This window comes from Phasianus colchicus, chromosome 2, assembly GCF_987193195.1.
Source record: "Phasianus colchicus chromosome 2, bPhaCol1.hap1.1, whole genome shotgun sequence".
Lineage (NCBI taxonomy): Eukaryota > Metazoa > Chordata > Aves > Galliformes > Phasianidae > Phasianus > Phasianus colchicus.
This window is the reverse complement of record NC_143437.1, coordinates 30,097,934-30,123,555: the sequence shown is the minus strand read 5'-3', so window position 1 is coordinate 30,123,555 and position 25,622 is coordinate 30,097,934. Positions and strand designations below refer to the sequence as shown.

The following is a 25,622-nucleotide window of genomic DNA, read 5'->3' as shown; positions in this document are numbered from 1 at the left end:
CTCTGCAGAGCCTCACAAATAATTGCAGTGATGGAGAAACAGCCTCTCTTGGGGCTGAGTGAAAAGAAAACAAACTGCTCTCAGGCAGCTCACTTGGAAGGGAATGATGGGAGCAGGCGTCAAAGATTTCCCAAGTGTGAAAGGTACTGCAGAGCACAAGCAGCAGGACCTTCAAGGCTGGTTCCTCACCCACAGGTTGGCAGTTTGGCCAGCAGCAAAGAGCCCTGCAGGCTTCAAGGCTTCAGTGGGTTTCCTCTCCACTGCAAAAAAAAAAAAAAAAAAAAAAAAAGAGGTGAAAAAGGTAAAAATACACTCTCCTCCTCCCAGTAGCCTGGCTGTAGCCAAGGGAAATCTCAGTGATGGCACAGATCTCCTGGGAACACCATGTTTGAAGAGGTGAATGGCCACAGAGCTGTCCATAAGGCTGAAGAGCAGCAGCAAAGGGCTGCATTTAACTGGAGCAAAAAGCATGTCCCCGTGCTCCCTTTGTTGCATTGTTAAGGAGCAATTTAATTGGAGCGACACTTTCTGGAAGGCTCAGACAGCTGCACAAAATAGCCTTGAAATGTTTAAATTTAATTGGCTGCAATCTCTGAGCTCAGAAAATCCCGTGGCCAACACGAGGGGATTCTCTGTGACACACCTTCTTAAGAGAGAAGAAGAGGCAGACCACCAGGAGTCACTGATTGCTCAGGAACAAAAGATTGAGGCTTGACCATGCCTGACCGGTTGCACACAACCAAGCTACAACCAGTATTTCTATAGATATGGTGCTACAGAATGTTGCAGCACATCCACTGTTACGCTTATGGTACAAATACTGGAACAAGGAGAGGTATCTGTGCCTGCCTGGTATGATGTAAAGCCTCTTTCAAACATTTTCCAGAACTGAAGTGCAGATTTAAAGTCAGGGTAAAAACTGACACCATACTGAACCAGAAGCGAAAAGGATATTTCCTGTCAGTGCCAGAAATGGAGGCGTGAGAAGTTTTCTGGATTGACATGTTATGGAAAATGAATAGAGAACACTGTCAATATGACCCAGAGCTTTATATCTGCCTGGAACAGATATGAATGTCTCTGCAGAATGACAGATATAGGGTATCTGGAGAATGAACCTGCCAATGCCCCACTAGTGATATTGCTTCAGTTGCCATGTCTTCTTGAGAGATTTCCTGCTTCTCCCAACACTCAGAAATGTCCCAGAAATGCACAGCTCTCCAACATCACCTTCTGCTGGAGCATCCCCAAACCCACAATGTTTTCACTTCAGAGAGCAAGGGTGTACAGAAGGAGTAATCTGGGAAGCAGAACACCCCTCCTACCCTTCCTTTCAACCAGACACCCTTCTTCATATGCAGCTGGCCACCAGCCTGCAGGAAGGAGAGCAGGGTGGAAAGGACCTACACATCGTATCATCTTATCTCTGGGGGAACCCTGTGCTCTTTGCAGCACATAGCAACCCTGCCCCTGCATTCCCTTCTGAGCACAGAAACCTGCTGTGCGCCTCTTCCAATGGCTGAGAACTCACACATTTCAGTCAAGACAGAGCAGGTCACAGAACTTTTTGGTGACATCCCAACTCAGAAATAGCAAAGCCGGGACTGTGCTTAGTAATGTTGTCTCTGAGATACAGAAACTGTTCTGCCGGGGTCAGAAGACATTCAATACAAAAAAAAAAAAGCCTCCTCCTGGATCACTGGTAGTTGCAGTACCCACTGATAAAGGATGTATTGCATGGATGGCTCCATAGGGTTTAATCCTAGCAGAGAACAAACCAAAAATAGGCAAACCGTAGCAAGGAGCTCCCTGCAGTCTGTGGTGCTATTGAGGAACTACTTGCCAGTGTGCGTGCAGAATGTCGGAGTCAAAATTTACCACTGATTCAACAGTGAATAGACAAATTCAGTGGAGCAAAAGCCACCGTCGTCTGAATACAAAGATGCAGACTTGTACCACTCTTTTTTTCCTCCACCCACCCTTTTTGGGTGACTTTCCTGCATCTGGGAGAACAACAGTGAACAGAGAACAACTGATTCTGGAGGACAATCACCTGACACACTCCTGTTGGTCTAGCTGATGTCACTTCCCCCAGGACTCCCCATCACTGTATAAAGCAGCAATGCATATATGCATGCAGATGATCTGCAAATGTCTGCTAGTGTGCGTGTGATAGTGTTCAGTGCTGCTGCAGATACCTTGGTTGGAATGGGTTGTGCCATGGTGCACACAACACTGAGTTCTCCTCGGCAGCACGGAGGATGGTTCTGACAGCCTTTGGGAGCCAAAAGCTGCCTGCAGGATTGGGAAGGGGGTGCCTGAAAAAGAGGCAGTGAAATTCAGAGCAGGCTGTTCCTGCGTGCTGCTGTTCCCATGGAAACAGGGGAAGGGAGAGAGGAAATCCATCCCAGCCTCTTTGGAAGGCAGCTCCTTAGCATCACCCTGCTGCCACACCTGTCCCCGTGGGAAGCAGAGGCTGCAGTTCTCCCAGGTCTCCTCAAGTGAGACCGAGAGGCCTACAGATGTTTCCTGTCTTGTCCCAGGAAGCAGAGAAAACACGCATCCCAGCCCTAAGGCTGAGCCTCAGAGCTTGCAAAAAGTGAAGCAATTTCCAGCAAATTCTGCAGCTTATGTGGGGAAATCCAGGTTATGGAGTCACTGTCCCCGGAGGTGTTCAAGAAATGCAGAGATGTGGCACTGAGGGACACGGTTAGTGTGCACGGTAGGGATGGACTGGTGGTTGGACAAGATGATCTTAGAGGTCTTTTCCAACCTTTGTGATTCTGTGATTCTATGAAAAGCCAGACACGTATTTCCCAAGGCTGGCACGGAAGCAGGTCTGTACCTGCAGTATCTGGATCTGGGCCCTTCCTGCGCTGTGTGCATCCCCTGAGGATGCTGCTGTCTCCCAGTCCCGAGACGGGATCTGTTAGGCGGCGCCAGCGGTGCCAGCTGGCCGCGTGACAACCTCCAGCCAAGTTATCCCCAGGAACGGGCAAAACGCAGCCAGAGCTCCCGCACGTCGCCGTCCCCAACCGGGAGCGGGGGCCCTCGGCGGGGCGGGCAGCGGGGCTCTCCCGTGCGGCTCCGCTGCCCGGGGGCTCGGGGCGGCCGTGCGGCGCTCCCCGCATCCCCTCCTCAAGGTGACCCGCCGCTCCCCCCCCCGCCCCCCTCCATCTCTGTCCCCGGCCCCCTCCACGGCGTCCCTCCCACCGCGGCTCCGCCCGCCCTCCGCTGCGCTGCGGCGGGGCCGGGGGCCGGCGGGCGGCGAGCGCTGCCGCCGTGCCGCGGCTGGGGCCGTGCCGCGGTGGGGTTATGCCGCCGCGCCGCCCGCCCCGCCGCCCGCCCGGGGCCCGGGGAGGCAGCGCCCGGCGGCGGGCGGGATAATGCGGCTGCGGGCCGGAGCCGGAGGCGACGCCAGCGGGGAGCCCCCGCCGCCGCCATGTCCCCCCCGGCCTCGGCGGCCGCGGCCAGCGAGGGAGGCAGCAGCACGTCGGTGCCGCCGGAGGAGGCGGAGGGGGTCCGAGAGGAGGTGAGGTGCCCCCAACCACCCTACCCATCTGCATGGGGCCGGCTTTGCATGGCGCGCTCGCTGACCGCCCCGCCGCTAGCCGCGCCGCGCCGTGCCCGCACAGGTACGGACCCCCGGAGCCCCATCCCCTGCCGCGGCCCCGCTGCCCCGCGGTGCACCCCCCCACCCGCTCGCTCCGGCCCGGCCCCGGCGCGGCTGGAAGGAGCGCAGCAGACGGGAACGGAGCCTGGATGTGAATGCCGGGGATGGGGGGAGGAATGGGGACCGTCACAAAAGGAGAGCGCGGGGCTTTGGCTTGCTGCAGTGGGAAGAGGTGGCCGTGCTTGGGAAAACGAGTCCCACTCTTCCTCGCCCCTGCCTTGGGGGGATGCGAGGGAAGATGCGGCCGGCAGCGTAGTGAGCCCCTTTGTCCCAAACCCGGATCGGGCTTCCCACGGGGATAAGGGGCCACCGCGGTCCTGGAGAGCAGCGGCATCGCAGGGAGAGCGGAGCGCTCCTCACCTGCGGGAGGCGGCGAAGGGCAGCGCGGTGGGGGTGCGCGGGGCTGCGCATCGCCGTCCGCTGCTGCCGGGGAGCTGCGGTTGGCGGTGCTGCATAGTGCCGTGTTCTCTGCCTCCTTGGCTTGGGGAGAACATACGTGCGCGAGGAGTTGTCCTATATATACAGTCGTGTATTTAGATATAAATAACTGTGGGAGAGGAATGCTGAAGTTCAAGGTCTGGGGAGCTGTGCACATAGATTGTGCTCTGAGGCTCTTCCTCAGCTCCCGTTTCCTGCTGCTGTTCAACAACCCCTGAGCCCCGGGACTCCAGGCAGAGCCTGAGCATCATGGTGCTTCTATAGGGCAAATACATGCATATATCACTCCTGGACACGTTCTCTTGCCTCCTGTGCCCTGCCAGTGCTATGTCGAAGGAGCATGGTGCCTTCCAAGGGGTGCCACCATAAGAGCTGGGTTGGATGACACAAGTGCAGCATGGGTGAGAATCCCTGGCCTCCAGCATTCCCTGCCTCACAGTCATGAGAAGATGGACCAGGCTGTGTTGGCTCTGCAGTGGCTGCTAGTCACGTTGTCAGTATTGTTGTGCTCTGTGGGAGCAGACAGTAAGGCTGGAGTCCGTGATCTGCACGTATGGGGCTAAGGGCTCACTTCCCTCAGTCAGCAGCTGTCACAGACTGCCATGGAGCTGCCATGGGGAGAGGCAGGCTGCGTCTTCTTCTTAAATGGATGCCTGGGGTCTGGAAAAGGGGAAATGGGATCTGTCCTGTCTGAAGGTACCTTATCTCTACGTCTCAGGTCACTGTATGTAGGAGCCTCGTAAGTCTCCAGGTGCCCTTTGGCTCATCCCATCAAGGCACACAGTGAGCCAAAGCTAGCTGTAGAGAAGCTGCTGTTCTATCCAAGCACCTGCTTCCTGTTGGCATTACAGGCATACACCTACACTTAGCAGTGCCGGGCTGAATCTCTCTCAGCAACACATTTCCACCCAGCAGGTTATGAAATGTCAAGACACAGGCTCTTCAGCCTGAGGACAAGCTAAAAAATTCCCTCATCCTACTGCTGAGATGGAATGCGATGGAGGGAACCGATTCTCTTCCAATTGTAAAATGGAGACCTTGGGCCCGTCACAGGAGCTGACTGCTGGCAGGGTTCCCTGCCTCCTAGATACTCTGCTTTTCCTTTTCCTCTGCAGTTGGCAGCACTGCCAGCCTGGGCCAAACCAGCTGCTGCTTCCAGGGAAGCGGTTCCTGAGCTGCGATGGTGAGGTGTCATTTGACCCAGCTGGGACCCTCCTGAGCAGCAGTGGCCATTGTCTGCACAGAGCATGGGAGGATGGTGGCAGGTCTTAGAAGTGACAGGGTCCTGCAGCACTTCTGGTGTTGTTCAGTGCTCAACAGAGCTGCAGGATCCCAGAAGTAAGGGCAATAAAGGGACTTTTGCTATGTGCTTGGCCATCAGGGTTTTGGGAAGGGTTATCCCCTTGAGGGATGTTTAAGGATTCCCCAGATATCAGTATCAGCAAGTGCTCAACAGAGCTCAGCTCAGCAATGGGCCCCACTTGGATGCTGCTTCTGCCCTGTGCATTGTGGACATTTCAGTTTCATTCGTGGCTGCTCGTAAGTCATCCCACCATCCTTTCCTGTCCTCCCCTGAGCAGCAGCTGCAGGCATAAGGATCCATCTCCTTTCACCTCAGGGTGATGTCAGAAGACCATGTGTGAGGTCCAGGAGGCAGCCCACGGGATCCAGCTGCCCCTTGCCTTTCCCAAATGCACTTTACACACACGCACAGAGAAAGGTGGCTCACAGGCATTGGGGAGGTTGTGCAGCGGGACAGGAGAAGACGAGAGGTTGGTTGGGGTCACACAGAGGTGTTGGCTCAGCCAGGGCTGACTCCATTCTCTCTCCAGCAGAGGTGTTGGGGTGCACCTGCGTAGCAGATTTGCTCACCTGTCCAATTCAGGTGTGAGCAGTGGACATAGCTCCTGGTGACACAGGAACACCCTGCTTGCAGCAGAGCAGGGCAGGCCTTCACCTCATCCCACCAGACTGCAGCAAGCAGGCGACTGTGACGTTTATGTCACAGCCTGCGCTCCTCTGAGTGACACCATTCTGGGACAGAAAGGATTTCCCTGTCCCCAGCTTTCTCATCTTCATGTTCATTTGCTGCTTTGGGCTTCTGCAAGGCTGGGTGAGAGCCCAAGGAGGTGACCTTATTCAGCAGCTTCTGTGGGGAAGCCTTGGAGCTGGCTGCCTGCTCCCATGAGCCCTGTGCAGCCCTGGAGAAGAGCAGAGATGCTGCATTTCCAGCCGGGATTAGGCTCTGCAGCTGGCTCCTCCTCCAGCTCTGCTGTGGTTGTATCCCGTTATTGGCACTTGTTCGGCTTTCAGAAGCCTGACTGGTGCCACTGATGTGCATGTGTTTTACCTCAAAAGCCTAGAACAAAATAGGAATGTAAACAACATACAGCAGGGGTTAGTGTGACCCTGTAAAAGTGCTGCAGTGTCTGAATGCTGCGTAGTCTTAGGAGGAGACTACTGTATGGACTAGAGCCCTGCTAACACAGTTCCTGGAAGCGAGCCGTGGCTGCATCATCCTCCCGGTGCCATGCCATGGGTCCCTACCTGCAGCACGCTCTGCCTGGAGCTCTGCAGGGCTCTGGCCGCACTGCCCTTCTGCTGAGCAAGACCAGCAGCCAGCTCTGCACCAACTGCTGCTGGGGACGGCTTGCAAGGCAGAAGGCAGCGGGGCCAGAGGAAATCTTCAGCTGCCGGAGTGGTGGCATAGTGCAGGAGAGCTGTGCTGTGTCAGGGCCGAGACCCTTGTGACTACAGTGAGAAAGCAGGACACAGCTCAGGCAGCTCCTGCAAGGTGTCCCTGCTTCATCTCCCTACTCCAGGTTCTCTTCCTGCAGTTCACATCTTTCCCCATGTGATGCTGCTGCAGCTGGGGGTTGCATGGGGAAGAGTGTAGGGTGCCTATTCTCCCAGGCAGAGCTACCTGCAGCTCTCACTGCTGCCTGCAGAGCAGCACTGACTGCATGCCTTCCTCAGCTCTGTGTCCCTGCCACCAACTCCTGATCTCAGCAGGTTGCCACAGAGTGAGGTCTCAGTGCCACCAATGGTTGGGACCCCCAGAGGGAAGTGCCATTGTTCTCTTCCTGGTGCCAGCATCCCTTTGATGCATGGCTGCCTGCTCCACTCATCGCAGACAGGTGGCAGGGAAGGGCAGCATGCTGCCTCCAGGAGAGAAACCTCTGCTGGAGTTGGGCTGGAGCCAGCCCTGCTGCTCACTGTGGCTGTGGTCCCACAAGGGAGGAAAGATGGGTGTGTAGGGCTCTAGGGGACCAAGGGCTGTGATGCTCTTCAAGGAGAGCAAGGGGGACTTTATGGAGGAAAGAGGAGGCCCGGATCTTTTTCCAGGCCTGACAATGCTTTGTGACCTCTGGTTCTTCCTAAAATGTTCTTTTTCATGCCAGGAGTGAAAGCTCCCTCCTCCTTCCTGGCAGTGCGAATCCACTAAGTTCTTTGGGACCTTCAAATGACAGGCTCCTGGCATCCAGTGGCTTGGGAAACAGGAGGACAGTGCCTGGACTGTGAAGTCGTAGTCTGCAGGGGTTCCACATATCCTCAGTCCTGCCCTGGCTCTGCAGTGAGCCTGCTGGCAAATCCAGGATCAGAGAAGGGATGTGCCAAGCTTGAGGATCGTTGCCATGAGTGGTGACATTACAGCTGGCAGTAATGCAAAGGCACAGGTGAGCTCAGGGAAGGGCAGCATGGCTCTGATGTCTTTAGGCATTGACATCCATAGGGGAGCTGGGCTCAAGGCATAAGTAAGACATACATAGAGAAGTGTTGAAGCCATCCATGCTGCATGCAGTTGGAGAAGAAGGGCAAAGCTGAAAGCTGCTTAGTGACATCTGTGGCATGTGCCCAAGGCTGGGCTTCTCGCCACCTCTTTTGGGACATACCTTTGGGGATTGCTGTGTTGGATGATATCTATGCTGGACAAAGTCTTTTTGTATAAGAAAGTAAATCACTTCTTTGCATGTCATTTTTTTGGGTTTGATAATGTCACTCTCATTGGCCAAACAAGCAATGTGATGGATCAGTATTCAAAACTTGGGGGTATTGGAGAATGTGTCAGATGTTTCCTCAAGTGGGGGGATTTCACAGGTCTTTGTGAATGCACCAGTGCAATCACTTTAAGAAGTGCTGTTGCTGAAATCTTGACCTTTAATCATCGCTGTAGACCTGAGAGCAGTTTTTCTGTAAAGATGAGCTTTCTCACTCAAAACACAGTGCACACAATTACATTTGCTGCCAGCCATGCCTTATGTCTTGCCTCTCCCAGCTGTTGCAGGTCTGTGGGGTGTTCTTCACTTCCAGTCCGAGCACCTTTTAGGATGCTATTCAATACTGACTTCTCTCCATCCAGAGGTGACTGCACTTCAGTTGTGGAAGAGCACTTTCCTGTTTGTGTTGTTTACGAAGCACTTCAGAAGCACTTTGGAGCCTCTGGGCTGCTAAGTGGTGTAGTGAAGATCGCTGTGACCAAACAGAGGCCTTCCCTGCTGCAAAGGTCTCTGTGCTATAGGTACTCCAGACCACTTGTGCTGTCCTAGCAGGAGCAACTTGAACTATGAGTAGCGATTGGGAAAGGGGGACTTGTGTGCCAGGGGACGCAGACATAGTGGGATGAGGTTCAGCGTGGTGTTTGGAAGAGGGGAGCCATCATTGGAGCTGGCTGCATTGGTGGGACTGGTGCAGAAAGCTGGGGCATGCAGGGGAGATTCATGAGCTTCCATCTTGCTGTGCTTGACATCTGTTCCCCCTGGCATCCTGCTTCCTGCTTGCCTTCCTCTTGTCCCTCCAGCCTACTGACCTTTCCTCTTCTTCTCTCTCTCCTTCTCCTGGCCCTCTGGAGCAGCAGCGGCCGGTGAAGCAGTCTCTCAGCAAGTCGCTGTGCCGAGAGTCCCACTGGAAATGCCTGCTGCTGTCGCTGCTGATGTATGGCTGCATGGGAGCCATGACGTGGTGCCACGTCACCAAGGTGACCCGGCTGACCTTTGACAGCGCCTACAAGGGCAAGTCCATGATGTACCACGACAGCCCCTGTTCCAATGGCTACGTCTACATCCCTCTGGCCTTCCTGGTGATGCTCTATGTGGTATACTTGGTGGAGTGCTGGCACTGCTACACCCGCAACGAGCTGCAGTACAAAGTGGATGTGGAAAGCGTGCATGAGCGAGTGCAGCGGATGCAGCAGGCGACCCCGTGCATCTGGTGGAAGGCCATCAGCTACCACTATGTCCGGAGGACCCGGCAGGTGACCCGCTATCGTAATGGGGATGCCTACACCACCACCCAAGTGTATCACGAGCGGGTCAACACCCACGTGGCAGAGGCCGAGTTTGATTATTCCAACTGTGGAGTTAAGGACATCTCCAAGGACCTCATTGATTTGGAGAGCTACCCAGCCACACGGCTCCGCTTCACCAAGTGTTTCAGCTTTGCCAACGTGGAGTCGGAGAACTCCTACCTGACCCAGCGGGCCCGCTTCTTCACCGAGAACGAGGGCCTGGATGACTACATGGAGGCCAGGGAGGGGATGCACCTCAAAAACGTGGACTTCAAGGAATACATGGTGGCCTTTTCCGACCCAGACAACCTGCCTTGGTACGTATCCCACTATGTTTTCTGGGTGGCTGCTCTGCTGACCCTATCCTGGCCCCTGCGGGTGCTGAATGAGTACCGCACTTCCTACGTCCATTACCACGTGGAGAAACTCTTTGGGTTTGACTACGTGGCGGTGACACCGGCTGAGGAGCGCTCCTTCTGCCGCAGGATGCCCCGCGTCAACACGGTGGACAGCACCGAGCTGGAGTGGCACATCCGATCCAACCAGCAGCTGGTGCCCAGCTACTCGGAAGCCGTCCTGATGGACTTGGTGGGGCTGTCCGGCTGCACCAGCTACTCCGCGTGCCGCTACGGGGGCTACCGGCAGAACTGCGAGCGGTGCCACAGGACTATAAGCAGCTCTTCCATCTTCTCCCGCAGCGCCCTGAGCATCTGCAACGGCAGCCCCCGCATCCCCTTCAGCAGCAGCCGCTTCTCGCTGGGCCGCCTGTACGGCTCACGGCGCAGCTGCCTCTGGCAGAGCCGGAGCGGGAGCCTGAATGAGCAGAGCTGCCCAACGGAGCAGACCCGCCTCTCCAGCCAAGTGACGGTGGAGGAGGAAGACCCCCCTCCTTACCAGGACGCCCTCTACTTCCCCATCCTCATTGTGCACCGCAATGAAGGCTGCCTGAACCACGACCACCGTCACCTCCACCGCAACGGGTCCTGTGTGGAGACCTCACTGTGAAGGCGGAGGGCAGTGGGATCTCGTTGCCAAGGGTCTGGCCTGAGCCAGCACGGGGTTGGAGAGAGGAGCACTGGGGAGGGAGGTGGCCCAGGAGGACGAGGTGGGATGGAGCAGTGGCTCTGACCTCCCGGAGGGGTGAGTGATGGCGCTCCCCTGGCCTGGCACAGAACTCTAGATCGACCACCACATGCAAAAAAAAAAAAAAAACAAAAACCATCCTAAAACCGTAATTCACAGCGTCAAGATCCAGAGCGAGGAAGAAAAAGACAGGCCTGGCACAGGGAGGGGGTGCTGCAGTGGGTGCTCCATCCTCAGGCTGGCATGTGCTCGGAGGAAGCAGCAACCAGCAGACAGATCCTGCTGCACCTCACTGCCCTCCTCCCCCTGCTGCAGCCAGACCCTGGCAGGGTGGGGGCAGCAGAATTGCTTGCCCGTGTCTGAAGGCCCAGGGCACCCTGGCACTGGCACTGACCAACAGCTTCGAGAGAAGGCTGAGCACCACAAATCCAGCTTCCCCTGACCCCCAGCTTGTACCCCACCCCCCCCCGTTTCTTTTCTAGACCGTGCTCCGACTGTTACATGCTCTCACTGGGAAAGGCATCACCTCTGGAGGACCCCACGCACAGCTCCTTAGAAAGCTTTGGCACTCTGTCAGCATCCCCTGGGTAAAGGACTGCCTGTTTGGGATGGCCACGGACAGGCAGTCCTGGGTGCCTCCAGGTGGAATGGAGTGTAGCAATGCTGATCTGCTGACTGGAGAAGAGCTCAGCTGGAAGGAGAGCGAGAGATCCCTGGTGAGCTGGGGAAGGGGAAGGGATGGCACTGGGACAGCGGCGCGTGGATGTCAAATTAGCATGTCGATTGGTGGAGGTCCCATCCTACCCCAGTAGCTTCAGACAAGCATCAAGGAAGGCCCTGGTTGGTTCAGGTGCAGTTCAACTGTTGATAGTAGACCATCAGGGTGGTGCATGTCTGCAAGAGGGAATTTTGCACAAAATTAGGCTGGTTTCTGGCTGCATACCAAGCTGCAATCTTCTGGCAACATGGTTTTGGCAGGGAACTCTAAGGGGCAGAGAAGGAGAAATGCAAAAACACACTGGAGCGTTGGGAACCCCAGACTGGGGACATGGGGAGCAAAGACAGCTCTCCTCCTCAGACTCACCACGCTTCCCTCATCATTCACCAGGGCAGGTGATGCCAAGAGCAATGTGTCGTGGGTCGCAAGAGTAAATCCATTAGCTCATGGTCATTCAGACATTTACAATGTCAGAAGTGCAAGATGTAGTAGCAAACCAGCAAAGCATTAACAAAGGGTCTGTTTTTTCAGCCATGCTGCATTGCTTCACCTACAGGTCATGGAGTCTTGGGTGCAGATGTCTTGTTCCACCAGATCAGCCCACGTTAGAGAATCATCTCCAGTGAATTACGTTTGAAATTGACCTATTGCAGGATCCTTCTCTAACATGCATCACATCTCTGTAGGATACACAGACAAACCTTGAGAGGTCACATCCTTAGGATCTGTAAGGCTTTGCCCCCAGAGCTGTTCTTTTGCTGTTTGTGCCTGTGTGCCCTGGACAGTATCTCTTGCCCTTCAAGTCAATTTGTCCTCCTGGATCTCAAGGGTTAGGCTCTAAACAACAGTGGTTTGAACAGAAAGTCTCTTAAAATCTTACTCTGTTTATGCTTCTGTCTTGTAACCTACCCTTATTTTAACAACCAGACATAGATGTCTGAAATAAGAGGGCCTCTATGAGAACCTGGAAGCACAAGCTCTCTGGTATGGGCACATCCTCCTCTGCTTTTTGTTCCTGGTATTACTGGCACAAATTCAGAGTGGGTGGAAGTGGATACCGCCCCACAGGCTGCCCTGGAATTTCCACACTCTGTGATTGCCCTTGGCTTGCTGGGTGCTAGTGCTTCTTTTTCCAAGGGCATAATGCAAGCCCAGGCCAGTGCTGAGTGTCCTCACAGTGTGTATGGGCTTTTATGTCCTGGTGAATCAGGAGACATTTAATCATTGGAGCTGCACTGGGTCACTAGTGAAGAATTTGTGTCCTTTCCAATATAGTCTCTTTGAAATCTTCTACACATTGCTTAAATCAGGCTGCAGTATCTCTAGCCTCCAAGGTGCCTTGGACAGATGGATTCAGCAAAGGTTTGGCAGGCATTTTAATTCCCTAGGGCACAGAAAGTCCTCTGAAGAGGGACTGTGCCCTGCCCTTTAGAGTTCTGCTGGTCCCTGGCTCTCTTTGGGCTTCTTCATAAGGTTTTTCCAGGAGCAGACTGCCCCACAATCTAGAAGGCTTTGCTGTTTTCAATATGCCACTGACCCCTTGCTGCTTTCCATGGGCTAGGAATCAGAACTCAGGTTGCACTTGCCAGCAGTTTTCCTCTTACACTAGGACAGGGGAGGTGGGAGTGCTGCCAGCTCCTTATCCTGGCACTTCACATCGCTGACATATCCCTAGAAGAGTGCTCTTCTACGCTGTCACAAGGCTGGAAAATGTATTTGCACTGTTTGGTGTTTCCTTTTGCTTCCAGTGTAGCTGCCAGAAGCTCTCCAGCTTTCATAAACTAAAGAAAGAATGAGCATGTGAGGAGATGTGGGTTAGCTGACCTCCAAGGCACATCACCACCCATTTATCTCTTTCAGCACACACTAGAAATTTCTCAGATAGAGCCCAGCACACCTCTGCCCTCTTTGGTGTCTTTCTCCATTCATGCTTGAGAGGCTCCAGTGCTGTTTGTGGATGCCTGTGTGGAGGAGACTACAGGATGAGGTTTATTAAGAGGAAATTTAAGAAAGTTAGGTAGCATGTGATGGCAGTAAATCATTGCCTGCTAATTAGCTTGTGGAAAGAATAATACCTTTTAAGCTTTCCTTCCAGCCTTTCCAATTTTGGCTTTGGTACTGCTGTCTGATTTCAGCAGGACGCTGCCTTACTTCCAGCAGGGCAGAACCTTGCTGCAATGTGTTCCTACTCTGCTGCAGCATCTGTAGGGTACATTTCTGAGACATGGCAATACCACTGAGAAGTCGTGCTACCAAAGAACTGTAACTCTCAACTTGCGGTATGGGCTTCTAATCACATTTCATGTATATTCAGTGGTTACAATGAGGTCTGTGTGAATATGAAGATGGGTCTCAATGAGAACGATTTGGATCCGTATTGTCGCAGAACTGTGTTATGGTTTGTTAGCTCTGTTTGGTAATTCTGCCTCCTGCGTTGCATGTGGGCCTGTAATTTCCATTGAGCCAGATGTATCTGGGGACTGAAGGCTGTAGGGCCTGGGAGCCCATTAGAGACTTAGGGCTGAGCCCATTCAGGGTTCTTGTTTCCATGGGCATTCTGGAAAAATGAGAAAGGTGCTTATTCACATTTCAGATAGACATGCATAGGCTACATGCATTCCTAGTGTAACTTTCTTGAAGCCCATGGTGCTATGCCAGTGTGAGCATGGCTTAGCAACTCTTCAGAATGATCTGTCCTTGAATCCAGACAAACTGATCTGTTGCAGTGTTGCTTTGAAACATAGAGCTCACATTGGGACTTGGCCAACATGAACAAATGTTGAATTTCTACTGTCTTTCAAGCAATGGGTTGAATTGTTCTGCTTTGCTGCCTCCATCACAGCTGCTCCATGAAGGGAAACATTACACTCATGGTTGTGATCTTGTTTACTCCCTCAAAAGCCAGCTAATGAGAAAACTGACCTTTGCTGTGCTGGGAGAGAAGACTTCTCCCACAGGACTGCAGCCTTTCTACATGCAAAGGGAAAAACGAAGTTCCAAGGACAGAACTGAACCTGCAAGACTCATGGCCTTCCCTTCTTCCTTCCCTCCTCACACCATCTGTCTCATCTGGGGAAGGACAGTTTCCTTGTGGAGTTCAGCAAGCTCCTCTTCCTGCAGCCCACAACCAGGCTCTACTATCAGATACATCAACCTATGCAATACTTCCAGGTACTGCCCAGTTTTGAGGAGCCCATGACAGTATGCAGCATGTCCGTCCAGCACTGAGAATAAGCACAGCTGCTGCTGGAAAGCTAACTGGCTTTTATTCCTTCCCTCTTTCCAGTGGAGACTGTTTCTGTTGGGGCCTTTTGTTTGGTTGTTTTTTGTAAACCTCCAACTTGTAGGGAAATGAAGCTCATGAGAAATCAGTGCCCATCCTGAAGCCTCTCCAATCCTTCGAACTTTGCGAGTGGATGTATTGCCTGCTGTGGTTATAACGTAGTGGACTTCATAGAGCAAAGTAACTTCACACACAGACACGAGGTTCTTTCACTCTCCATCAATGCAAGCTGCTTCTGCAATCTTAGCTACTTACATTAGTGAAAGAAAAAAGCCTAGCTAGAATGTGTTGAGATGACTTAGTATTTTGTATCAGTCCCGCCATCCAAATATCCATTAGCAGCGCTGTCAGCTGGCATGCCATGAGTTCAGACTTCGGGTGGCAGCCCACAAACCTGTCAGGGTGAAAAAGTTTGGAAGACCCGCTCCTAAGTCTGTGCACATCTCCAGAGCACATGCAGAGAGTGTCGGTTGAAAGCAGACATCCCTCTGGTTCAGCACAAGGAGAAGTGGTTGGCTGTTATTTGGGTGCACATCCATGGGTAAGTCTGGATGTGTTGGTGGCTTTGGTCTGGTATGTCCCCTTCGTTCCTGTAGCGAGTGGGTTGCAGCGTGGCAGGGCATTGCTTAATGATCTGTGAGAGGAAACTCCTGACCTGATTTTTGCAGGAAGATGGTGCAAAGTATCACATTTGCTGCAGTGACTGGCAGAGAGCAGGGATAAAAGCATGGAACAAGCTGTGTTTGAGATGAAGCTAATCCCTTGCTGGCTGGCTGAGAGGAGAGAGCTGTTGGATCTTCTCCCTGCCCAATGCTCTCCAGCTCTTCTCACCCTCCTCAAATCCAATGCAAAAACTAACATTACTCCGAGCTCCCAAATCTCCCCTCTTCCATCAGCTCCTTCTGGGCCATGAGCTCACACCATTCCAGTCCTCTCCTGGGAGATGTCAGTGGACTCATAGTGACCTCAAGCATATTGGTGGAGCAACCCGCCAGTCTGGCTGCACTGCCTCCGAGCACTGCTCACTGAGCACCACCTGCATGCCCTGTGCCCATGGAGGCTGGCCGAGAGCAGCTGTCGGAGGCTTTGCAGATGTGGGGATTTCTGTGGGAGACATGAGGCAAGGCAGGGCGGGAGGCTGCTATACTGCAGCAGCTGTGTTTTGGGTCAAGGATGGAGAAGACCTGGGGCAAAGCAGACTTTCAGGGTAGACCCTTCCTGCCTGAAGACACACTGGATGGAGGAGGCTTTTCCCAGCTGAGGTGCCCAGGCAGGGCTTTGCTGCGTCGTCAGAGCAACACTGCTGCCTCCAGGACCAGCACTGACAGCCGGAGCACGTGTCACCAAACAGCAATGGATAATGCAGCCACAAGGTGTAAATGTCACTAATGAATAAATTGCCTTGTGCCTGGGAGAGGCTAATCCATCATGGCCAAGGATGGGGATCTGACAGGGCTGGCTATTTCGGGCGCAGCTTGCAGGGAAGAAGCGCTTCACATCTCAGCTGTCCCCTCTGCCCAGGGAGGCTGATGCGAAGCCTGGCTCTGTGCTGCTTCCATCTGCCCAGACACACCAGCTCAGGCCTCAGCCCTCTCCACTGTCACCAGAGGAGGGATTGGGCTATGTCCCCTCTGTCAGGAGAACAGCTGGCTTTACTACACCATTCCATAGGCCACACACAGCCCCCTTCTCCCTCCCCTGTAGCTAAATACCACTCAGCAACACTGTGGCTGGCTGTTCTTATGGCCAGCAGGTAGGCGGCAGGCAGGGATGGAGTTCAGCACGGATAAATCCAGCCCTGCTGAAGCAAAGGGATGCTGAATGCAGTACCAATCCCCACGCATCCTCCTGCTCCTCCACCCCCAGCTGGTGCCTGAAAGCAGCCTGCCATCCAATAGGCAACATATGCCAGTATGACACCTTGCAAACCGGTGCCTCCATTGCTGTGAGCGGAAGCCAAGAGGCTCAGGAAGCCGCCACCGGCTCCTCACCCTGCCTGCATGAAGCACGGCTCACCATCTGCCGTGACTGCCAGCCAGCCCCCAGCACCTCCATCATTCCCCTGCCTCCTCCTCCTATCCTCCTGTCAGTGTGACGCAGACCCACACATGTCCCACGGGCAGGGGGATGCTCCCAGCCTGCATGGGTGCCTGCAGCTGGTGCTGCTCGCACCTGTAATCCAGCCTGAAGGTGATGAGTGACCTGCCAGCAATGGCAGCATCACACTTGGAGAAACTGCTGGTGCTATCAGCTGTTGGGGCTTTAATTGTTACCAATTCATCCACAGTTTGAAGCCTCACACGCTGGCGGTAATAGGCTGCTGGTCTCTTGTGGTGTCCAAGCAGTTCATGGGAGGCACGCAGCCCAGGAGCATGCTTGGATGGTGGTTAGGTGGTGCCGGCAGTCTTGGCTGCGTGCAGCAAAAGGAACCGAGAACATCCTGGAAAGCAATTCAACGTTTTTTTCAGGTGATGCATTTTTCACAAGCCCTTTTCTTTCCACCCCTGGTCCTCAGTGGCTGTGCTGGCCAGTGAGTGCACCATCCCATCCCTGCCCTCCTGGCATCAGCCTTCATCACACAACTGGCTGTCCAGCATGGTCCTGTACCTGGAGCTACCTGCAGGCTTTCCCAGGACCAGACATTCCCATTAAGCCCCCATCCCACCTTCACTGCTGGAGCTGCTCCTTCAGCCTGAAGCTGACCTGGGTCGTCTTTTCTGCTGTTTCTGAACACGAGTTCTCATCTCATTCAGGTGTGTCATTCAGTGGAAATATTTTGTAAGTGCAAATAAAACAAATCTATTCAATACCTCGGTTTCGAGGATGGAAAACAAGTAGTTGGAGGAGCCCGGGTGGGAAGGTTTTGCAGCAGCTGCCCCTGGCTGTATTTTCTTGCAGATGTAGCCTCTGAAGCATCCACGAACGGTTCAGAAAGGCACTACAATACTCTGCAAGGGCTCTGGGGTGACCCGCAGGGCCCCTCTGTGTGGCTGCTGGTACCAGGGACAGCCTCGCACTCGATCCTTTCTGATCTATATGGCCATGGATGGCATCAAGCGGGTGGCCTGTGTCCGTCAGGCAGAGCAAGGCACAAGCGGGTACATGGTGAACAAATTATTTTGTGAGCACTGGGAACAGTTTTTACTTTTCAACTATGTCAATATGATCTAGCTCTGTCCGTCTCTCTATATATGTACAAACAGTATATCACAATGTTGCCTTTTTTGTTGGAAATATCAAAGTACAAAGATTGTAAACCAAATCGGTGTAATAAAAGTTTCAGATGACTCATGGAAGCGGCTGTCAGCAGTGGGTCTGTGGGTGTGGGAGCCACTCAGAGCTGAGAGAGACCCAAGCCCTTGCGTTGCCCTGAGGGCAGGGGTTGGATTGGGGTGCTGGAAGCCTCCTGCCACCATGGGTGCAGGGGTAGGTTGGTTATCCCAGACACTACATGAGCAGTCAGTGGTACCTGCAGCTCCTTGCTTGCTGCAGCTGTCGGGTCAGAGAGGCTCAGCAGGCTGCTGCAGCAGAGGCTGCAGGCGGGCAGCATCCCTGTTGGCCCACAACATTTGGCTGATGAGGTACTCGCTCTCCTCGTCCACCTCTGCCAGGCGGAGGTCAAACTCAGTCAGGATCTGGTTACACCTGAGCCCTTCGAGCAGCTGCTTCCCACCATCCTGCAGCAGGTGAGAAAGAGCCCGTCAGACAGTGACACAAATGCCTAAGGCTTCTCCCAAGCCTGAAATGTAGCTCACTAGAAAGGGACGTGGAAGGAGTGTAGCCTTATGCAGCGCACAGTGATATGACACATGCTAATGACTCCCTCTGGGTATCATGTCAGGAGTCCTCAAGCTCAGGCTGGATAATGGCATGGGCTGAGGATAACCTGTGAGGAGTCTGTGTTGCCCTGCCCCTCAGTCTCCAGCACCCTGCTGGGTGGGGATGGGCAGCAGTGGGATTAGATGCACTGCTTCTCATCTCCCTTGGGCGCCATTTCCTGGGCAGGGCTGGTTTTTGTGGGGGAACATCTCATATAATTAATGCTGCATGGGTCAGACAATGCAATGCAGAATTATAAAATCATAAAATGGCTTGAGTCGGAAGGGACCTTGAAGCCTATCCAGTTCCAACCCCTGCCATGGGCAGGGCTGCCACCCACCAGCACAGGGCCCCATCCAACCTGGCCTTAAGTGCCTCCAGGGATGGGGCACTCACAACCTCTCTGGGCAGCCTGTTCCAAACTGTTCCAGTGTAGACAGCTTTAGAGAGGCAGCACACCTTGCATTTCCTTCCCTTGCCTGAAGCATTGTCTTTAGGGATGCAACAATCTGACATTTTTTCCCACAGCTCTTCTCTTTCAGGTGCCCAACACACGTCCTGACCCCAACTCCCCTGTGCAGGCAGTCCTCTCCCCAGCACACTGACTGTTAGACCTTTTGCTAAAAAGGACAGAACGTGAGAAAAGAGAGAAGCCTCTCTAAGAAGAGAGAAGTCAGAATTTGATGCATTCCTAGCAGAGATTTCCATTTCCCTATATATAAAATAAAGATAAAAACACTTCACAAGTGGGTTCTGAAAAAGCTCATCAAATGGAAGATGCTAACCACAAAGACTATTATTTACTAAGCAAAAACCCTTCTAATCCTTTCCATCCCATGTCCCTTTGTATCGTTACGCTCAAGCAGTTTTCCATGTCCAGAACAAAAGAAAATGAGATCTCACAAAAGGTTTTCTGCCATCAAATCCTTTTAAAGCCATTGTCAAACATAATGATGCCGATATTCCTGCCAGCAGGGACAGCTGGTCTTGCTGTCTCTTTATTGTGACAGTGAGAAAAATTGAAGCAGCACAGAAAGTTTGAGAATCGGCATGATTGAATTTAGCTGTCCAGTTTCAGATTTCTGAAGTTCATCAGCAGAAGAGCAATGGTCTGGTTTGTGGGCATGGTGCACACTGCAGCTCTTAGGGATGCAGTAGGATCTGCAGCAGCTCCTCTGCCTGCAAAATGTGAGCCTATGGCTCAGGAGCCACATACAAGCATCCAGATGTGTCACTTCAGAGCTACCGCACTGTTCCAGAGCTGTGGGGTGAATTAAAGGGGCTCAACAACAGAGTCAATTTTCTAACAATCTCCTCTGAGTGTGTAATGGACAGGAGAGATTCTGGGGAGGGTGGAACTGTGCTCTGCTGCATGCCAGAGGGCACAGCAGATTCAAAGTACAGAGGGTACAAATGAGGCGCTCATCTCGTGTCGCCTATTGTTTTCATCTACTCCCATGTGGGTAAACACACTGTGATTTTCCCAAGTACACTGCCTGGATTTCAGTCTCTTGTGGGGAAAGCCCCTCTCTGCCCAGAAGCCAAAGCCAGCTTCTGCCTGAGAGCCCTGTGAGAACACGTTGTGAGTGATAGAAATATGTGTCACCATGGAAGACCTCCATCCTCCCGTCTACTCCTGTCTATTTACTCCTTGCAGCTGATTGTTATCACAGCAAGACTACAGACACCAAGGGATACATTTGACCCATGGCTTGGAGGCAGATCAGGCTTTGCAACAGAATCTCAGGATGGGCGAGGTTGGTAAGGACCTATGGAGCTCACCCACTCTAACCCTTTGCTTAAGCAGGGTCCCTATGAGCTTGCCCAGACAGACATCAAACCATACATCCATGCAGGATGCCAAGCTGCCTGGAGAAGGTGCTTCTCTTACCGGCCCGATGGGGTTGCACGAGAAGTTGATACATGTCAGGGTGGAGTTCTGAGTGAGGACCTGGGAGAAAACCAGAGCTGTCGGCTCTGCCAGCCTGTTGCCTCCCAGGTGGAGGGACTTCAGGGTGGTGTTGGTCAGCAGAGCACGGCCCACGGCCTCCCCACCCTCGTCCTCCATGTGGTTGAGGCGCAGATTCAGGGAGGTCAGGGTGCAGTTTTTTGCCAGCGCTTGGGCCAGAGCCTGGGCACCCTCATTACTGATCTGGTTGTTACACAGATGGAGGATTTCTAACTTGCTGCAGTTGATCAGCTTGCTGACGGCTCGTGCCCCCTTGTCCCCAATGAGGTTGTGGGATAAGTCCAGCTCCACCAAGGAGGGGTGATCCAGCAAGTTGCGGACCAACAGCCTGGTCTTGTCATCATCCACGTTGCTGCGTGTCAGCTTGAAAATCTGTGAGGGTAAAGGACAGAAAAACAACCAATGCTTTGGGCTGGCCTTTGCACAACCACTCAAGCCCCCAGATCAGGAGAGATAGGATTCACCTCCCTTTACAAAGGTAAGTATGCTGACAGCAACCAAAACTGGCCCCTGGGTTTCTTCCTCTAGGCAATTTCAAGATTGAGTTGAGGAAGACAGGTTAATTTTGGGATATGTTACCTTCAAGTTGTGACACATCTTCACGGCAGCAGCCAGGTTGCAACAGTCCTGGTAGGTGAACTTAAAGAGGTTCCACTCAAAGTTCATGCCACAATCCTTCACACCATAAGTAAGATGAAGCTCTTCGAGGAGAGGGAGAGCAGGAACGAGGGCTCTCAGGTCATAGTGATGAATGCAGACCTCACCAAACTCCAAATCACTCCCTGAATCGGAAAGGTCATCTCTCTCCTCCTTTTGATCCTCCTTCACCGGTGGCAGGAACTGATCAACCTCCAGTTTCCGCACATAGCCTCTGCAGAGTGGGATGAGCTCCAGGACCTGGTCAGGGTCTGTGGTGTTGGGGACAAAGCATTTTAGGATGTTCTCCAGGTGACGTTCAAAGAACATCCGCTTCCAGCTGCCTCCGTGGTTGGAGATATCACACACTTGCCAGCGGTCAGTGCAGCACCTCTTCCAGTAGTCCTCATCACTTATTAGGTTGGCAGTGACAGTGAGTGGAAGGCCTGTGGGAAGCCTGGCCAGCACCTTCCTTTGGTCCTCAGGTGGAAGACGATCTAAAACAGGGTTGTCTGGAGGGAATGGAGAGGAGGAGAGGTTGGTGTGGGCTGTAGGAACCAGGGGTGGCCCTACAGTTCTGCCTAGACCCCCTGCTGATGCTGATTCACCTCTCAATATCTGGCAGATGGTGCAAGGAGCTAAGCTGGCAAAAAATTACTCTTTTTTTTTTTTTTTTTGTGCATGTATGTAGTTACAGTCCCAGCATGGACAAATTGTTGGTCCTGTCTTTGATCTTTGCTGCTCCACTACTGACTGATGGGTTGCCACTTTCTTTCCCCTCTCCCAGTCAGTTCCAGATGAGACGTGCTTTTTATATTATACTATGCTTCATCTACCCACCTGCTTCAAAAGCACATTTGCTGCCTAAGGATAGAACTTGTCACATCCCCACCAAGGGCTGTGGAGGAAGCCTGAAGCTGTGAGCACATGTATTCTGAGATGGGAGTATTTCTGCATCCTTTTATAAGCACTTGGCACGATGGGGCTGCATTCTTGTTTGCTGCTGTAATGCGTGACCCAGGAGTGGGAACCAGCGACTTCAGAGCCCTGCTTGCAGCCAAGCTGAGTCCAGCAGGAAGAAGAAGCCACAGGACAAGGTTAGGGTAGAGTCATGTCCTGGATAGCAGCCCAGAAGACGAAAGCCATCCCTGTAGCGTACAAGTACATACTTAGCAACTAAGCAGTTTGTCTAACTAGCTGCCTGAGGAGATATTTTTCCCCATCTGCTCCTTTGGCAGGGTTGGGTACCACACCGTGCCTTCCAGCTGCCTCTGCCTTCCTCGCTGCCCCTCTGCTCCCCAAAGAACCAGCACTCCTCACCATGCTTACTTGTGAAATTCTGGACGATGTGCTGCAGGCAGAGCTCAGTGAGCGGGGGGACAGCGATGAGGCACCACTCGGGATCCTCGATGATGCGGTGCACGCAGTATGAATCAGCCATGAACCTGCTTTGGGAGGGACGCAGAGAGGGGATGGCTCTGCCCCTGCCACCTGCTGCCTGCGGCATCCTGCTCAGCACCTGCTTCTCCTTCAGCAGAAGCACGAGGAAAATGGCTCGGGATCAGGAAAACACCACTGCGCTTTCCAGCCAGGCTGCCTGATTAAGAAAAAGGCAACCTTAGATGGAGGCCGGCCGTAAGGGTGCTCTGCTTGTGCTATTTCATCATACAGTTTCAGCCAGCCCTTCTGCTTCTCTGCTTGCACCTGGAGCACAGCAACAAAGCAACTGTTATTTAGCCTTATCTTTATGCAGTACCTTGCACAAAGAGGTCTTTAGATACCATGGAATGAACAGATAATAAGGTGGTATTAATTCAAGTGTTGTTGAAGAGAATGGACAAGAATTGATTGCTCGCTGTCTGTTCCAGAAAAGAAACAGGCAAAGCTGTCAGAATGTGTTTAAAACAAAAGAAAAAGGGGGTTCTTCACTGGGGAATGCCTTGCCGCAGGACATTACAGGTGCTGACAGTCTGTGGAGGCTGCAGGATAAATTCAAGGAAAAGAAACCCCTTGTGAATGAGTCAATGCTCAGAAGCCACACCTGGCTCAGTCTGAGTTGAAGATGGTTGGAGGTGGGGAGAGTACTGGAGGAAAGGAACACATACTCGTGGTTTTCCACCTGCTTATAGACACTGCCAGAAGGGGATACTGGGCCAGATCATCTTCTGGTCTGATCCAGTTTGCCTGTATTTACAGACAGATGCTTACTATAAGTGCATGCACTTTTTAATACTTTGCTCAATTACTCTGCTGCTGAACTCCTTCCAAGCATCCATTAACTGATGAAATGGTTCAGACCTGTCCAGACCCACCCTGAGCATCAGCAGATAAGAGCTAAAAGAACCAGCCTGGAGCAGAAGACAGGATGCTCGGTCCTATTAGGTATGCAGAGCTTTCCCAGACTAAACTTTCCCATTTGCTGCTTCCCACCCCAACCTCAGGAGCTGTAACCTCAGCTGTTACATCCACATGTGCAGTGATTGTCTGGAAGCCCTGATGGGTACGAGCAATGAGCCTGCCTCTTGAATACCCAGGCTCGTTGATCCTCTGTCAGGGTGTGCAGAGCCATGCTGACCCTTACTGGGCTGTATGGGTTAGAGGCACCTAAAAGCAGCATCAGGCAGAACGTGGGCTGGCAGTGTCAGAAGTGAGGGCAGCTTCCTATAAGACCAAGAGGATGGCTCAGGGCAAAGGGCAAAGTCAAAAGGATGATGTCATACATAGAAGCCAACAGCCCCTCAGCATCGTGTCCCACAGCATTCCTCAGCCCTGCAGCCATTCAATCCCTTCTCTGCTGTCCCAGCTTGTGCTGCCTCAGCCAGCATGACCCCTTTCCCTGAAAGCTTTGTAGTGGGCTTTGCTAGCTTGCTGCCTCTGCTGTTGAGAGGAAAGAGGAGAGAACTGACTGCACAACCCTGCTGAAAACTGAGCTCCTGGTGCTTGCTGGGCTTTTGCAGAAGGGCACAGCACAGTCGGATGGCAGCGAGGTGGCACTGACAGAGGTGAGGTTACTGGGAAAAATGCTTTCTCCTTGCTCAGCCCTTCATCCTATTCAAAAAGCATCTGTGTCACTCTGTCCCCCAGGCCAGTCACAGCTAAATGGGGCTTCTGAATGGCTTTTCTGTGGTCAGAAAAGGGCTGGAAGATGGTGAGCACACATTTAAACAGCAAAGCAGCCTTCCAGTCACACCTGCTTTACTCCGGGAATGGACATCGGCTTTTCTGATTCACCTTGGGTATGGCTATGCCCCCGGCTGAGGCAGCATTCCCATCACAGTTCAAAACCAGATGAAGCTCTCAGGACGTGGCTGCAGTACCCTGGACATGCTGGCAGCTCTCCCTGCCTCTGTGCTGTGCTCACCCTGTGCAGGTGAGAGGAGACAGGGGCCAGCAGTCCCACAGCCAGCAGCACTGCCTTGCAGCGCTCCCTGGCACTCGCGCAGAACGGCTGATGCTAAGGATCCATTAAGACAGCATATTGCAGCTCCTAAAGAGTCTCCGCAATGGGCCTTAAGTAAAGGGAAAAAATGCATCTCAGACGAGGAATCTACTTAGCTCCAAATATAATGGAATTTGTAACTGGATATCAGGAAGAATGAGGCCAGACAGACATTCGGGAATAGGGCTCATGTAGCCACTACGACCCAGCCAGCGCCGAGGGCCACAGCACGGTCCTGGGTGACACCAGCGGAGGTGGGGGTCGCTGCAGGGGGGGGTTCAGGAGCAGGAAAGCTCTTTAGGAACAGGGGAGGGGAGATGGGGGGAGGTCCACAGGATGGCAAGGAAAGCAGCGGGCTGCCCTCACCCACGGCCCGTCAGACACACAGCCCACCTCCCCTTCTCTCTCCCAGCCTCCCGTCTCCCGCCGCCCCCGGCCCCGCACCCGCCGCCCCTCACCGTCGCGGACGCGGCTGTTGCCGGGGCGGCCGCCGGTATCCGGGGACGCGGTGGCTGCAGGGCTGGCCCTGGTCCCAGCCCGGCAACAACGAATTGGGCACCGGCGGGGAGCAGGCAGGGCTTAGGGGACACGTCGACAGCACGTGTAGGGACTGCACACAATATGTGGAGTCAACAAAGGGATTGAAGCGCGCATCGCATTTTTCCCCTTTCTCAGATGGAAACGTTTCGGTGTTTGCCCACAGATTTTCCGACTGAAATGTGACTTTCATAGCGCCGACGGGGTCGGCAGTGGGTACAGCACTGTCTCAGCCGCTGCTGCCCTGTGGGAGTGCACACAATGCTGGTGCCAGCTCTCATGATACTCTCTCTAGTCCCGAGATAGCTGGCATTTTTGGGAAGCTGCGCTGCCTTTCGTTTAAAATACACCTCCTGGTTGTGTGGATGTGATGAATGTGACCTGAGATTACCCTGAAGACTGCACAGCGAAACAACAGGCATTTAGACCTAAAAAAACATCAAGATCCTGAGGCGTGCTGCGTGACTTTCAGCGGTGTGAAGCAGGACCTCAGCAGCAATGTGCTTCCTTCTGTAGGTGGGTGACACTGCTGTCCCCCAGCTCTGGGGACAGGTGAGGCAGCCTATGGGCCAGGCTGGTGTTTAAACATCTTTGGGGCTTTCTAGAGCTTGGAAAAGTAAAACCGGTGGTAATACATAACCATAAATGTTCTCTCTTGCACTGAGCAGAGCCTTCACGCAGCCTGCAATGGCAAAGGCTTCAGCCCACCTCATGGTAACGAGATGCAGATGCTGTGCTTTGAA

The 25,622-nt window shown here is 53.2% G+C and overlaps 2 protein-coding genes across 14 annotated transcripts; one reads left to right on the top strand and one right to left on the bottom strand.

The window, feature by feature from the left end:
• Nucleotides 1-3,353: 3,353 nt before the first annotated feature.
• Nucleotides 3,354-16,697, top strand: TMEM151B (transmembrane protein 151B). 7 transcript variants are annotated; one of them, XR_016464109.1, is made up of 3 exons: nt 3,354-3,532; nt 8,964-11,194; nt 14,098-16,697. XR_016464109.1 is itself a non-coding variant. In XM_031594017.2 (2 exons), exons 1-2 carry the CDS (start codon nt 3,443-3,445, stop codon nt 10,398-10,400), a joined length of 1,527 nt encoding a protein of 508 aa, XP_031449877.1. In that variant the 5' UTR covers nt 3,354-3,442; the 3' UTR covers nt 10,401-11,746. The 7 variants fall into 7 exon arrangements, 3 of the variants coding, with proteins under 3 accessions (XP_031449877.1, XP_089991343.1, XP_089991342.1); XR_016464107.1 differs by having other exon boundaries at nt 14,039-16,697; XR_016464108.1 differs by lacking the exon at nt 14,098-16,697 and adding an exon at nt 13,923-14,041.
• DRC5 (dynein regulatory complex subunit 5) lies at nt 16,683-25,016 on the bottom strand. Of its 7 annotated transcripts, none has more exons than XM_090135219.1 (7): nt 24,736-24,794; nt 24,094-24,412; nt 22,233-22,500; nt 20,847-21,415; nt 20,190-20,639; nt 17,949-18,156; nt 16,683-16,919 (listed from the first exon to the last, which is right to left on the bottom strand). In XM_090135219.1, exons 3-6 carry the CDS (start codon nt 22,408-22,410, stop codon nt 17,980-17,982), a joined length of 1,374 nt encoding a protein of 457 aa, XP_089991345.1. In that variant the 5' UTR covers nt 22,411-22,500; nt 24,094-24,412; nt 24,736-24,794; the 3' UTR covers nt 16,683-16,919; nt 17,949-17,979. The 7 variants fall into 7 exon arrangements, with proteins under 7 accessions (XP_089991345.1, XP_089991346.1, XP_089991347.1 ...); XM_090135220.1 differs by having other exon boundaries at nt 24,135-24,412; XM_090135221.1 differs by having other exon boundaries at nt 24,265-24,412.
• Nucleotides 25,017-25,622: the final 606 nt, after the last annotated feature.